Genomic DNA, 16,422 nt, shown 5'->3' on the forward strand with positions numbered 1-16,422 from the left:
CTGATTCAGTATCATATTTCAACAATAACTTATAAATCTGGCCTTGTAAATATGGCTTCCTTGAGGTCAAAATTTTCTCAGATTCCAACAAAATCAGACCAGCATCAGTCTGAATCTGCATCTGAATTATTTTGGATACGCCCAAATTGATTTGGCACCGCTGAAACCAATGGGACCATTCAAGTCTATGGGGATCTTCCTCTTATCTTTTCTGGGCTCAATGAGGGTAGAGTCACTAAACTTTCAGCATATCTTTGGGAGCTTTTCCTCAAAAGAACATTCAAGTTGCAAAAAGATTGTCTGGTCAGTTTTCACTATAGGATATAATAGAAGTTGGACCTCTTGGTACAATCTTTTTGAAACTTGGAGGTAATTTTGAGGCAAGGTTCCTGAAGCTATGCTGTACGTTTGGTGCTTCTACCTCAAACGTCCACTGCCCAGAGTGTAACAGTCACGTCATTCAGACTTAAACACAAATAAGCATGTGAACTGATTGGACCTGGCAGAAAGTACCTGAATGTGATGTACCTACAATGCCTACAATAAAGATGACAGTAGCCAAGAATCCCATGTAGCCCAGAACACAGTAAAACATTGCAACAGACCCTTCATTACATTCCAGTATAATTTCTGAATATTCTATTCCCTTTCATTATTCCCTTTCACATATGATTGTGGAAACTCTAAACACATCAATTCTTACATGTTTCTCATGAGTACCTGATCCTTGCTATTTAACTCAGGTCTCAAAACAATTATATAGAGTTTTGGGAAAAATATACAACCAAGTAATCCAGCACTGGAAGCTAAAATGGAGAAGATCTCCACAGCTACCATATGCTTTCCTTTTGTACTCAGGTAGGTTGGGACAAAGGAAAACCAAACACTGAAAAACACCAGCATGCTAAAAGTGATGAACTTGGCCTCATTAAATGTGTTGGGCAACTTACGAGCAAGGAAAGCTACAATAAAGGTGACAGTAGCCAAGAATCCCATGTAGCCCAGAACACAGTAAAACATTGCAACAGACCCTTCATTACATTCCAGTATAATTTCTTCAGTCCTTGACTTTTTATCCAGCCCTGGGTATGGAGGAGCGATGGAGAGCCACAGAATACATATAACTACTTGAACACTGGAACAAGACACCACAACTGAACATGCCAATGGTTTCCCCAACCATTTCCTTATCTGGCTACCTGGTTTGGTGGCCATGAAAGCTAGAACCACAGTGATAGTTTTTGCCAACACAGAAGAAACAGCCACTGAGAAGATGATGCCAAAAGATATTTGACGTAGAAGGCAAGTAATTGTCTGTGGCTGGCCAATAAAGAGCAAGGAACAGAGGAAGCATATCATGAGGGATATAAGCAGGCAGTAGGTTAGATCCTGATTGTTGGCTTTGACAATGGGAGTGATCCGGTGTTTAAAGAAGATTCCAAGCACCAGAGCTGTGATCAGAAAAAGAGAGAGAGCCAGAAGCACCAAAGTGACCCCCAAAGGATCACGATAGGACAGGAAGTGAAGAACCTTAGGAATGCATTGATCTTGGTCCTTGTTTGGATATTTATCTTCTGAGCATTCAACACAATCATCCATATCTGATAAAAAGAAAAGATTTGACTACACCAGCTCATAAACACTGTAATACGTTATTATTCATGTCTCATACTGAATCCTGTGCTATAAAAATACCTGTCCTCAAATACTTTTAAAATATATACTTATGATAGTAGAGAAATCAAATTTGCTGAGAATCTTTACTCATTTTTGTTGGAAGCCCCTGGAAGACGTCAGTATCCCCCATGGAGTTCTGAAGATGCCCAAATGTACTTTTTATCCAGCTATTCAGTTTAATAGTTCTATTAATGGAACTGCCACATTACTCATAGATTACATTTACTTGGATGGGAATGGTGCTGCAATTTAAATCTGAAGAAATTATGTTATACACTTGTGTAGGAGATTTACACTCCAACAGATTTAACTAATGATAGTAGAATACATGCATTGTGATAGAACATTTCAGAATGATGGGGAGATGATTGGATCTGCACCACAGTACACTTCACACCATATTTCAAGATCCTGTAGTAACCCTTATCCTGTAGGCTTTAGTATGTACACTGAGTAAGCATTGGCTGTTGGAATTAAATCATTCTATATAGGTCTTTTTTTTAATGGCGATACTTTATTCGTACCAAGTCCTTGCACCTTCATGTCGGGTTCTCCCAAGTCCAGAGAGTAAATTTAGTGGAAACTGGGACATTCTTCTTTATGAGTCCTACCCTTTTTGCTTACAAAAGAGGTGTCGATTTGGTCCCAGCATTTCAAGATTTGTCATTTGCCTCCAAAACTCTATTTCTTAATTAATAATATATAACATTTTCAGCTATTGAAAAAAGTGGGTTCAAGCTAATCCCAAAAACACTTTATGTAATTTTTGTTGGACTATGCAAAATCTGTAGTGGGCATGACTCAATAACATATATGAAGAATATCCTATAATGGGCACTGATGGAGATATTTAGATCAGGAACTTCCTAGTATTTTCCAAATAATCTCCTACGGGGTCCTGATTGGCTCAAATGGAGACTTTGAACATACTTCTCCCTGTTTGCCTTCAGATGATCAAGAACACTTTCTTTCCTGTCTTTTTACACAGTTGTTTCTCTTCTGAATAAAACTATTTATTCTTCAAGCAGCTGATGATTTGCCCTTTGGATATTTAAACTGTGCCTATATAACTTGCTTAAATATGTATCCCCCACTTTCTATCTGTATATGTAGATCTTACCTTTCTTCTCAGAAATTTTTCCTTCTGGGCATGGAGCACAGTCATAGCAACAAAATGGCTCCTCATCCTTCTTTTTTCGGCTGTAACCAGGATGACAGTTGTCATTACACACAGAAATTGGCTGGACCTATTCACAAAAGGAGAAAGTATTGTATTTGCTGTATTTTTATGTATTAATATATAATATAGATATCTTTGCTGGTCTATGTCCATAATAAAGATATGTATGTATGTATGTATGTATGTATGTATGTATGTATGTAGCCTCTTGTGGCGCAGGGTGGTAAGGCAGCGATATGCTGTCTGAAGCTGTCTGCCCATGAGGCTGGGAGTTCGATCCCAGCAGCCGGCTCAATGTCAACTCAGCCTTCCATCCTTCCAAGGTCAGTAAAATGAGTACCCAGCTTGCTGGGAGGTAAACGGTAATGGCTGGGGAAGGCACTAGCAAACCACTCCGTATTGAGTCTGCCATGAAAAGGCTGGAGGGCGTCACCCCAAGGGTCAGACATTACCCAGTGCTTGCACAGGGGATACCTTTACCTTTATGCAGGTATGAGATCTAAATGAAAAAGATGGGACCTAGAGATGTGATCAGAATCTCATGCATTGTGAATTAAGCGCAACACAATTCCAAAATAGATGTAAAGTTAATTGTAGTCTCTGTTCTACATACAACCAATAAAATGGTCATGGGTTGCTATAGCATTACTAAATCTGTAAGATAGCAATTAACCCCCAAGCCTGAGTTTAAGGGAACAAGTGGGTGTGAGTATGGATGCTTTTGTTTGTTTTCTGCAGATTGTTCCCACCTGATTCAATGCCCTGTGCCATGTGATGAATTCCTCATCAATTGTGAACTCCATGCCCCGAGGAGCCTGGGGATCCATCCCTCCTACTTTTATTCTTTGGAAACTTTGATTTAGGAAAGTCACCCAGTTGATAATGTCAAATCCAGTATCTAGTTCACCTGCCTCATTAAAGTGAATGAGATCCCCAGCGCTGTTGTTAAATGAGATGCTCCTCAGAAAAGGATGAAGCTAAATGGAAAGAGGCAAACAAACATTTTAGATGATGAAAGCAGAGTTGGGAGATGTATGTTAAATCTTTCACAAAATTCAAACACTGGTCCTTTAGAGATAGGATGTCCCCCCACCCTTTGATGAACTGATACCAGGCTATGGGAAAGCACTAAGAATAGGGGACAGTGCAGATGGAAGCCTTGAATTTTGCCTTTATATCTGAAGTTTTATGCAAATGAGCTGCTATAATTGAAAGTTTCCATTAAAAAGATTTGTAGAACTTTCAGAAACATTAATCACGGGAAGCACATTCATGTGTCTCCTGAGTAACAGCTATGAATCTAGATGTGAATATTATATTCACTGGCTCAAACAAGTGGGACCCACACTTATTTAAAATTTTAATATGCTTCCTGAAACATGAAGATTGTACAATGATTGACAGAGAGATCTGAAACAATATTAATAAGCCTGCCTCCCCCACACCAGGCGGTTGACCATGGGTGGTAGGAATATGGATTAATTCTTCTGTTTAGATATTTTTCCTGCCAGTCACAGATCAGTTGCACCTTATGTCCTTCCCACTGCCCAGGTGATTCCATAAATGAGAAACCACAATAATAATTTAATTTGAAATTTTCCAATTGCGAAACTTAAATCATTTGCATGAATATTGTCAGATTTGTTTCTATATTAACCAGCTATGTATCATTGATAGGTGCAAAATATTACCTGCCAAGACTGTAGCCTGAAGGACTCCTTTATGTCTCCTTCCTTTAATGTTAAAGTGGATTTTGGTCTCATTGAGTACATGGCATGCAAAGCTTGTGCTCCTGCAAGGACAGCATTGTAGATACTGTAACTATGAGGGGTCATCATCATCTCAAAGAAAGGACCTGGGAGGCTCTCAAGCTTCTCCTCTCCAGTGCATCTGCTTGTCTCACTGTCTTGTTTGGAAGGTGATAATAAACAGTTAAATGCTGGCTCCCAAAAGAGCCTGATAAAGTCATCTTTTTCTGGCCAATGGGAACTTACAATATGAATGAAATTTTGGAACCCAAATATTTCATAAGTCTTAACGTTAAAGGATAAAGCTCCATGGAAAACATTGATGTCCAAATACCTATCTAGAGTCTGAGAGGAGAAATCCCACTCTGCTGTCATAATCCATACCTTACCCATGATCATTTCTGACATATCTTCCATTTGTGCTATATATAAAAACCATTTCAAAACTAACATTGTATAAGGTTCTGCCTTGATTACAAATACATTGACTTCCATCTTTTTTTCGAAAAGTGCTAAATACTCTCTGGGTCTAGTTATGTAAAAAACATTTTTCATGTCTTCATTGGCAGTCAAAGTTGGCAGCCAATGAATGAAGGCAGGACAGATGTCATTTTGGGACAGCAGTAGCGTCAAGATCTTCACAAACTTTTCTCCTTCATCACCATCCATGGCAACAATTCCAATCCATATCCACTGAAAATGCAGAAGTAGTTGGACAATCCCTCTGTACTGGTTGGTTTCATTTGGGACCATCTGGTAGATGGAAGGAGTCTTGTTTTTTTCATTTGTCACTGGAGCAAAGAACCAACAGGTAACCTAAGCAAAATTTTTGAAAATGTTACAACTGACTATGAGATCTTTAGGTCCATGTAAATGTTCAAACACATTCATAATTAATCAATATATCTAATTTTTCAATGTGGTGCCATCTTGTGGATGCTTCAGTCCAGAGACTTAGACCACACAAATCATTTGACAAACCTTAGAAATGCCCTAGGTTTACAGGAAAAACTGAAATCTACATAAGAAGGGTAGCTTAATTGGATCGCCTTATCCCGAAAGGTGAAAGGAGCTTTAAGAAACAGGTTTCCTAAATGACTGTTGCTAAATATCCCCAGCAATAACAAGCCTGTCTTTCTTTCAAGAGGACCGGAAGGGGCCGTTTCTTTTTTTTTTAATGTGGCACGGACTTACCTGGATCCCAGCATTGATGTTGTCGAAGAGCAGGCGCGAGGGAGACACGCTCCCTTTGCTGCTCGAGCAGCTGGGCAGGCGGGCGTGATGATCAAGTGAAATTAAGTAAATAAATAAACATAGTTGATGATCAGGGGGTAGATGGAACTCATTGGCCAAAGAGACTCCTCCTATTATTAGAATGCTGGCAAAGAAGGCTCTTTTCCATATAATCACTATGGATTTCTGTGTGAGACAACGTTTTACACTTCATTATTTTTTTATTATTATTGTTGTTCAGGGTTGCTTTAGCAAATGAGTTAAAAACTAAAGACGCAATGAAGGATGCATTCTTTCATTGCTGTTTGGTACTCTTGAATCTCTTGAAACTAGGAATATATACAGAGAAAAAGTTTTGTACACCTACCTAACCATATATCTATACTTTCCTCCAAAGTGTACAGGATGGGATAATCAGATCCTCTACACTCTGCTTTATACACCCCAAGAATCTTGTGAGGTAGGTTATGCTGGAACTGTGCAGGTGGCTTAACTCAGTGGACTTCATGGACGAGCAGAGATGTGTGCTCCTAGTCCAATCCTAACTAAACGATGCCTTACTGATGCTCTTAAAAGACTGGATTGTAGCAGAGATTTTGTCTATTTACAGGTTTGTGTTCATTAGTAAAGTAGTACTTAATGGCATTGCTACATACCTTGAAAGAACTATGGAAGCTTCTGTATTGTTTCCTATGAAAACTACATCAATCTCATTGTGAAGTCATATATTTTCTTTTTATTCATTTTTTATTTCAATTTATATCCCGCCACTTCCAACCAAGGCTTGTGGTGGATAACAATAGTTGGCCTCACAATAAAATCCCTCAAAACAGGAAAAAAAAACCCTTATAAAAGCTCTCTCTAGCAGTGAAAATTCCCACCTCCCCTGGCTCAACCAGCCTTTTGGTAAAATAGTGCTTCAGGGGACACAAGGAATGGTGAAGAACTGGCTAACCAGCAGGCCCAGATTTAATAGCACTGACCTCAACCAATAACCTGGTAGAAGAGCTCCATCTTGCAAGCCCCATGGAACTGAGAAAGTTCTGTCAGGGTGCTCAGCTATCCCGGGAGCTCATTCCACCAGGCGCATTCCTCATTCCACATTCCTCATGCTGAGGACCACCAACAGGTTCCTACCCACAGAGCGCAATGCCCTGTGGGGGGCATAAGAAGTTAGGTGGTCCCACAGAATACAAAGAAAAGATAATGAACTATTTACACACAATTTAAACATCCCACCTGTGGTATTTTGTATATGCTCAGCATGTTGGCTATGTGCAAGGAGGTTTCATAATCAAGCCCTCCAATGACAGCCATTAAACGCCTCTGGTTGTTACAGCAGTAATTGGGGATGATCTTTTCTAAGGTACAGAGGAAATTCAAGATGTTCTGAAGAGTCAACTTGGCATGGAAGTAGCTGTCATAGATATGAAACCCAAGGCTGGTATTGGGTAAGATCTTGGGATTGTCATTGACCTCCTTCACAGCAAATGCCAAGGCCAGGACATGCTGGTAGTTCTTCAGCGTTGCACTAAAACAAGAATCATACCAATAAATCTTTTTAATGGCTTCTATTGAAAGGATGAGAGCATCAGATTCATGACAGGACCACCATATTCTTTAGACCAGTGATGCACACATGTTCAGAACAAGTCAAAGAAGATGCAGAAAGCCGTTTTAGGTTTTGCAATACTTTTCACAGACAGCAAAGAGTATAATTCCATGCCTTTTTCATGGATCCTGCTTTGTGGTAATTTGAGGTTACGAGGCAATCTTCTACTTGCATTGGCTATAATCTGTCTGGCCGTGTACACGGGAAATAAAAATAGCTCCTTACATTGGTTCGCCAATCAGCTTTGTCTTGGGATGTTCTGCAAAGGATAAGGCTTCAAAATGAATGGAAAGCTGAGAAGTCATTCCACCAAAGATGAAGTCACCTGCTTGATAATACTCATGTGGATTAAAGAGTGGGTCACGGATGCCGCACATGTTTTCCTGTGGCTTGCCTTCAGCCGGAATCTGTAGCAACATCAGCACAAATGAGATTACCATCTTGAAGGAAATGCCTATACTCGTTGATTGTTCTATCTAGCTCATCCTAAACTATTACGATGACCATAGTTAAGCACTACATCAGAATATACACCGTGATGTCAGTAAACTTTGTTTTTTGCAATAAACTGGCGTGAGATCTGCCTGTAAAACAGACAGTCAGCACACTCGTGTACACACACAGCACATCAAGACACAACTGAAGTATTCTGATTTATTTTGTACAGTCTGAGGATTGTTTATTGATTGGACACTTTGAATGCACCCTGAAATTCCATATAGGCCTTAACAAGAAGAACAGTACATCATGGGAACAATGTAATGACGGGGTTGATAATTAATTCCCTAGTCAACTGTGAATAATGCGGCTTTGAGGAAAGGCGAAAACATGTCTGAAAACAGCATGTCTGTCAATGTTTCTGGCAATAAAAATAAAAATAAAACCAAAACAAAGTAAAGTATAGTAACCAAATCATCAGCATCAAAAGAAGAACTTGAGAAATATGCTTCCAGACTGGACCACCAGTCTATCTACTCTATTATCAATGAATTACCAATTGCCTGTACATTGGATATGTATGGAATTACCTTGTTCCTAAAGGATATAGGTGGCTTTTATTGGCAGGTTAGCAACAATGGGAAGGTACTTTTATGATTCAGCAGATTTTTTTGTTTGTTTCATTTATGTGGCTAGAATTGTCTGGATAATGCCATTCCAAGCTGGAATATAGCTAGGTTTTTTTTTTCTCTACACTGTACAAGTTTACATGGGGATGCATCCTGATGGGGGGAGTCCTTTATTATGGTCATAGACCAGCAAAGATATCTATATTATATATTAATACATAAAAGAGACAGAGCAAAATACAGCAAATACAATACTTTCTCCTTATGTGAATAGGTCCAATCGATTTCTGTGTGTAATGACAACTGTCATCCTGGTTACAGCCGAAAAAAGAAGGATGAGGAGCCATTTTGTTGCTATGACTGTGCTCCATGCCCAGAAGGAAAAATTTCTGAGAAGAAAGGTAAGATCTACATATACAGATAGAAAGTGGGGGATACATATTTAAGCAAGTTATATAGGCACAGTTTAAAAATCCAAAGGGCAAATCATCAGCTGCTTGAAGAATAAATAGTTTTATTCAGAAGAGAAACAACTCAGTAAAAAGGCAGGAAAGAAAGTGTTCTTGATCATCTGAAGGCAAACAGGGAGAAGTATGTTCAATTCTCCATTTGAGCCAATCAGGACCCCGTAGGAGATTATTTGGAAAATACCAGGAAGTTCCTTATCTAAATATGCTAATTACACATCTCCATCAGTGCAATTATAGGATATTCTTCATATATGTTATTGTCATGCCCACTACAGATTTTGCATAGTCCAACAAAAATTACATAAAGTGTTTTTGGGATTAGCTTGAACCCACTTTTTTCAATAGCTGAAAATGTTATATATAATTAATTAAGAAATAGAGTTTTGGAGGAAAATGACAAATCTTGAAATGCCGGGACAAATTCGACACCTCTTTTGTAAGCAAAAAGGGTAGGACTCATAAAGAAGAATGTCCCAGTTTCCACTAATTTTACCCTCTGGATTTGGGAAAACCCGACATGAAGGTGCAGGGACTTGGTAGGAATAAAGTATCGCCATTAAAAAAAAGACCTATATAGAATAATTTATTTACAACAGCCAATGCTTACTCAGTGTACATACTAAAGCAATAAGGGTTACTAAAGAATCTTGAGATATGGTGTAAAGTGTACTGTGGTGCAGATCCAATCTTCTCTCCATCATTCTGAAATGTGCTATCACAATGCATGTATTCTACTATCATTAGTTAAATCTGTTGGAGTGTAAATCTCCTACACAAGTGTATAACATAATTTCTTCAAATTTAAATGGCAGCACCGTTCCCATCCAAGTAAATGTAATCTATGAGTAACATGGCAGTTCCATTAATAGAACTATTAAATTGAATGGCTGGATAAAAAGTACATTTGGACATCTTCAGAACTCCATGGAGGATACTGAAGTTTTCCAGGGACTTCCAACAAAAATGAGTAAAGATTCTCAGCCAATTTGATTTCTCTACTATCATAAGTATATATTTTAAAGTATTTTGAGGACAGGTATTTTTATAGCACAGGATTCAGTATGAGACATGAATGATAACATATTGCAGTGTTTATGAGCTGGTGTAGTCAAATCTTTTTTTTTTATCAGATATGGATGATTGTGTTGAATGCTCAGAAGATAAATATCCAAACAAGGACCAAGATCAATGCATTCCTAAGGTTCTACACTTTCTGTCCTATAATGAAACTATGGGGATCTCTTTGATTCTTCTGGCTCTCTCTTTTTTTCTGATCACAGCTCCGGTGCTCGGAATCTTCCTTAAACACCGGATCATTCCCATTGTCAAAGCCAACAATCAGGATCTAACCTACTGCCTGCTTACCTCCCTCATGATATGCTTCCTCTGTTCTTTGCTCTTCATTGGCCAGCCACAGACACTGACTTGCCTTCTACGTCAAATATCTTTTGGCATCATCTTCTCAGTAGCTGTTTCTTCTGTGTTGGCAAAAACTATCACTGTGGTTCTAGCTTTCATGGCCACCAAACCAGGTAGCCAGATAAGGAAATGGGTGGGGAAACCACTGGCATGTTCAATTGTGCTGTCTTGTTCCACTGTTCAATAGTTATATGTATTCTGTGGCTCTTCATCACTCCACCATACCCAGGGCTAGATAAAAAGTCAAGGACTGAAGAAATTTAACTGGAATGTAATGAAGGGTCTGTTGCAATATTTTGCTGTGTTCTTGAGTACATGGGATTCTTGGCTACTGTCACCTTTATTGTAGCTTTCTTTGCTCGCATGTTGCCCAATACATTTAATGAGGCCAAGTTCATCACTTTTAGCATGCTGGTGTGGTTTTCCTTTGTACCCACCTACCTGAGTACAAAAGGGAAACATATGGTAGCTGTGGAGATCTTCTCCACTTTAGCTTCCAGTGCTGGATTACTTGGTTGTATATTCTTCCCAAAACTCTATATTTTGAGACCTAAATAGCAAGGATCAGGTACTCATGAGAAACATATAGGAATTGATGCATTTAGAGTTTCCACAATCGTATATACCTGTAATAATAAAAAGGAATAATATATTCAGATATTCTCATGATTTTATTCCAGCTCAGGTGCTTTCTGTCCAGAGCCCAGGAAAGACAAAAAGGGGATCTTTTCCCCCTTTCTCTTTCCCATTAAATCTTTAAAGGTCACTTGCTCTAATCATTGAACTCTGATTTGAGCAAGGTTGATTGTGCCATTTAAACTTGTTGGAAAATTGTGATTTTGATCACATTCATGTACTTTCTGCCAGGTCCAATCAGTTCACTCATGCTTATTTGTGTTTATGTCTGAATGACGTGACTGTTACACTCTGGGCAGTGGCTGATTGAGGTAGAAACACCAAACATGCAGCATAGCTTCAGGAACCTTGCCTCAAAATTACCTCTAAGTTTCAAAAAGATTGTACTAAGACGTCCAACCTCTATTATGTCCTACAGTGAAAACTGACCAGACAATCTTTTTGCAACTTGGGTGTTCTTTTCAGGAAAAGCTCCCAAAGATATGCTGAAAGTTTAGTGACTCTACCCTCATAGTGCCCAGAAAAGATAAGAGGAAGATCCACATAGACTTGAATGGTCCCATTGGTTTCAGTGGTGCCAAATCAATTTGGGTGTATCCAAAATAATTCAGATGCAGAATCATACTGATGCTGGTCCGATTTTGTTGGAATTTGAGAAAATTTTGACCTCAAGGAAGCCACATTTACAAGGCCAGATTTATAAGTTATTGTTGAAATATGATACTGAATCAGAACAGGTCAAACATTGTATGGTGAAATGGATGTTGAATCTTGGGTAAAACATTTCAGTTGAAGAGTGGGGAAATAATATGGTCAAGTTTACAAAATGTCAGCAATTAAAGGAAAATTGGTTTAAAATGTTTGAGAGATGGTATGCAACACATTTCTAAAAGCTATGATCCTAAATGTTGGAAATGTAAAGATAAAGTAGGTTCTTTTTTCATATGTGGTGACAATGTAAACAAAATGTAATGGTTTTAGCTGAATGTTCATGATGTATGAGTAAAAATATTAAATATCAAATTCTTGTTATGTCTTGAATATATGTTGCTGAGTATAATTCTAAACATCTTCCCACGTATAGTGGGTGACCACAGCGGCGAGGATGGTGGTCGCAAGAAGATGGAGGCAAGAAGCTATTCCAAAAATAATGGACTGGATCAAAAAATTGGGAGAACTGGCAAAAATGGCTAAAGTTATAAACTTAGTAAATGGCAGACTAGCAGAAGAACATGAAGAACATGGGGGGTACTTTTCACAGTATTTACCTAGATAGTTATTTCTATATTAATAAGATAATAGGGTAATCAGTATCTTTCATTTGTGTATTTTTTCTTTTTCTTTGTTATATCTTTCTATACATTTCCAGCATTAAAAATTAATAATTCAGCTGAATCAAAAGTACACTGTGGGTCATTCAGATGCATCAATTTGGTCAGAATCGATTTGAACCAAATTGAAAATGGTCCGGATCGTCTCCTCACACATGTCTAGATTCAAATACTAGATAGGGTTGTCTCAGAAGACAAAAGCTGAATAAATAGTTTTGACAGGGCAACCTTGAGATCCTTGTTCCTCATGCTATAAATAATGGGATTCATCAAGGGTGGGACAAGACTATACAACACAGCTAATGCCAAATCCAGATCAGATGGTGTTTTGGAGGGAGGCTTCAGATAAGCAAACCACCCTGTGACTATGAATGTAGAGAAAACAATGAGATGTGGTAAGCAAGTGGAAAAGGCTTTTTGCCTTCCTCTGACAGAGGGCATTCTCAATACTGTAGAAAAGATCACCACATATGTGACAATGATGAAGACAAAGCACCCAAACTCTATTATGACACTGACCGTAACAGCACCAACTTCAGTAAGATAAGAGTTGGAGCAGGAGTTCTTAAGCAACTGTGGGATTTCACAGTAGAACTGATTGATAACATTGGAGCAGAAGGTAGTTGTAAAGGTGCCGCTAGTATGCAATGCTCCATAAAGAAGCCCAATGACCCATACAGTGGCCATCATTTGGATACAGGCTTGCCTGTTCATCAACATTTCATACTTTAAGGGATTGCAAATGGCAACATACCGATCATATGCCATGACAGTGAGGAGAAAAAAATCAGATCCTACAAAGAACACAAAAAAGAAAACTTGAAATACGCAACCAGAATAGGAAATGTCTCTAGTATTCATGAGTGAATTCACCATGGATTTTGGAATGATGGTTGAAACTGAGCCAAGGTCCTGTATGGCCAAGTTTATGAGAAAGAAGTACATTGGTGTGTGCAAGTGGCGATCAAAAGCCACTGCAGAGATGATGAGAAGATTCTCCATGACGGTTGCCAGGTACAATGCCAGGAATAGAAAGAAGTGTAGGATCTGCTGTTCCCGTATCCCCGAGAATTCAAGGAGCAGGAACGTCGAAATGGATGTTTCATTAGTCATTTTGGTAGCTCATTCACAAATGAATGTCACCTCTGGAAGGAAACAGAGGGATAGATATTAAAATTATGTCTTAAGAAGAAACATTAAATTGACCTGCAAGTAGAATAGATTTGAGGTTTTAGCCCTGTACATAAATTGCACACATATAATTTGTGCTTGCCACACCCTTGATTTTTCTTGATATGTATGTTGAGTAATTCTCATATTAACTTCATTGAATGTAGAGTTGAACATGTGGTTTGAACCCCACATTTATCTAGATCAGTGGCTCTCAACCTGTGGGTTGCAATCCCTTTGGGTGTTGCTTGACCCTTTTTCCAGTGGTCACCAATGCTGCCGCTACCACTTTGCTGTCACCACTCTGCTGCCAGCGACGGTGGCCTCAGTGACCCAAAGGGGGTCGCGGCATTAGGTAGGTTGATAACCACTGATATAGATCTTTTCCCTTGCTTTAATTTTTAAAGTGAGCACACCTCAGCACTTCCCCACTGACAGTCACATGCGAGACTCACGCCCTGTATAGACAGTTCCAGAAGGTAGCAGTTTTGCCCAGCAGTCAAACAAGTTTGTTTCTTGTCCAGTACACTCAGAGACCAGCAAGAATTACACAGTATAAGCTCCTGGAATGAAAGATCCGTGGGATCTTTGACTCTTGCAAGCTTATACCCTGCAACTGTTAATGGTTTCTAAGGAAGGAAAAAAGTTTGAGTCCAGTGGCTCCTTTAAGTCCAACAAGGTTTTATTCCTCTAAAACTTTTGTGTGCAGGCACACTTCTTCAGATGAAAGCTTGTAGCATGAATAGTCTTAAATGTGCCACAGAGCTCAAACTTTGTTCTACTGCTTCAGACCAACATGGCCCCCACCTGAATCAATGGTCTTTAAGGTATTATTGGACTCTAAACTTACTATTTATTTATTTTATTTATTTATATTGTGACTTGTTAGTCACCGCTCTCAGGCCGGTCAGCTCGTGGCAGCTTACAGTAGGATAGAAAACAGTACAATGCTTTAAATTAGTAGAACCCAATTTAAACCACCCAACAGCAGAATAAACAAAACAGCAGCAGCAGATACTACTAAGAAAAGTTTTTTCCATGGTTGGTACCAAACCCTAAGCTGCGATAAATAAAAAGAGGATATAGTAACTAGGAATGGACTGATTTCCAATAAGGAGGGGGCATGGAGGAGGGAGCCAAGATCTTCTACCCTAGCCCTGACCCTAGCCCTGAGCCAAGATCTTCTACCCTAGCCCTGACCCATTTTGCAGCCCATGTGGATCTGTGATAGCCTTGACAGGTTCCTCAGCTTGTCTACGACCTCATTCCACAAGAGATGGGCCATGTGTTTGTTTGTGTGTGTGTGTGTGTATAAATTCACAATAACCTGCCCACCCACAGTGACCCCAATCCCATGTCCAAATGACCCATTATGCACAGGGGTTTTAGCGCACATTCGGGGTGGAATGGCGGCGACTAAAATCACCGATAATGCACGGTGCCGGCTGCAAACGGCCGCAGCTTCCGTGCATGCCGCTGAAAAAGCCGCATTTGCGAAACGTGGAAGAAAGCGCAGCTTCCGGGTGACCGGGGCGCAACCAGAAGCGGCGCCCGGATCGCCGCATGCATAATGTTACTCTGGGTTTTGCCGCCATCGCGCCCCGCCCCGTGCATAACCGGTGTGCGTCGCGTCTTCCCCCTCTGCGTTTTCCATGTGACCCGAAATCGCCGTTTCGGCGGCCGTGCATAATGGGCCCAAATGATGCCTCCACACACACACACAAAAACACAAACCCTTGTTAGTCTGGTGTGGAGGGAATTTGCCTTCTGGCCTCAAAGTGGTGATCGGCATTTCCCTGGACATGCAAGAAAGGGCCACAAGAGCTAAGCACTGAGACAGTTCATTCTGGTCACCTACTTACAAACATATATATATAAATTTTATGTACCTAAAATAGTTTTCTACCTTATTTTTTAATTGTTTTTTTTTCAGGGATACTAACAAAGTCTTCAACCCACTGCCTAAATATGAAAGCAAATATATACACCTTATATCAAAAAAATCTTACATCAAAAAGGGAATTATTAAAGAACATATGTGACATATACATACCTTATATTTTATACCTTATATTTTATATTTTAAGCCATATAACTTGGGTCTATTAATATCAAAGGTCCATGAAGGTAACTATCTTATAAATGACCCCAAAGTGGAATATACTCCTTTAAAAGACTTGGAGAGGAATCTGTATCAGAACAAGAGCAGTTCATTAAACAATGTGCCTATGAGTCATAGCGAAATAGTATGTGTTCCCGGTGTAACTAATTAAACAATGTACCTAATGAGCGTGATCTGCAACGAGTTGATCTATGTTTTATAAATATAGTGGATACCTGGAGGTCCATGAAGGTAACTATCTTATACATGACCCAAAAGCCTCTAGGTACCCACTGTATTCATAAAACAATCTTTTAGAGGCTCCAGGTTTGAGACTAAATACGAGTCCTTGGATCACTAGGTAACACCTGGCATGCAGCAAAATATGACACAATAGGTTTAGCAAAAGAGAAAAAAAAATAAATACACTACAGAAGTGATGGAATGCTGAGAGCAAGTGAGTCTCTGCTAAAGGGGTAGGGGGAGTATTCATATTTTCAAGCTCCTAAGACTTAGAGCATCCTGGAGTGGGGAGATCTGGGGAAATTTCCAAAGTCTATAACCTCCCCCCCACACACATTTTAACATATCTAATTTATATCCCAGAGATGTCTCCCTCCCAAACTTACTCCAATCGTATTCTTACCTGGAAAAATTTGTCATCATCATCATCATCAGTGTAAATAATTTCAGAAAGTTCAGGAAATGTTTTTCTACTTATGCATTTATTCATTTACTTAATTCTCTTACATCCCACTTTTCTTCTCAATGGGGACCC

At 39.3% G+C, this 16,422-nt stretch overlaps 2 protein-coding genes across 2 annotated transcripts; both read right to left on the reverse strand.

Annotated features, from left to right (window-relative positions):
* Positions 1 to 304: 304 nt before the first annotated feature.
* LOC143825299 (vomeronasal type-2 receptor 26-like) lies at positions 305 to 10,868 on the reverse strand. The gene is made up of 6 exons (XM_077313324.1): positions 10,848 to 10,868; positions 4,549 to 5,421; positions 3,607 to 3,834; positions 2,798 to 2,924; positions 721 to 1,601; positions 305 to 433 (listed from the first exon to the last, which is right to left on the reverse strand). Exons 1-6 carry the CDS (start codon positions 10,866 to 10,868, stop codon positions 305 to 307), a joined length of 2,259 nt encoding a protein of 752 aa, XP_077169439.1.
* A 1,670-nt stretch (positions 10,869 to 12,538) lies between these two features.
* LOC143826340 (olfactory receptor 14A16-like) lies at positions 12,539 to 13,486 on the reverse strand. The gene has a single exon (XM_077315090.1). It carries the CDS (start codon positions 13,484 to 13,486, stop codon positions 12,539 to 12,541), a length of 948 nt encoding a protein of 315 aa, XP_077171205.1.
* Positions 13,487 to 16,422: the final 2,936 nt, after the last annotated feature.

Source organism: Paroedura picta, chromosome 16, assembly GCF_049243985.1.
Source record: "Paroedura picta isolate Pp20150507F chromosome 16, Ppicta_v3.0, whole genome shotgun sequence".
Lineage (NCBI taxonomy): Eukaryota > Metazoa > Chordata > Lepidosauria > Squamata > Gekkonidae > Paroedura > Paroedura picta.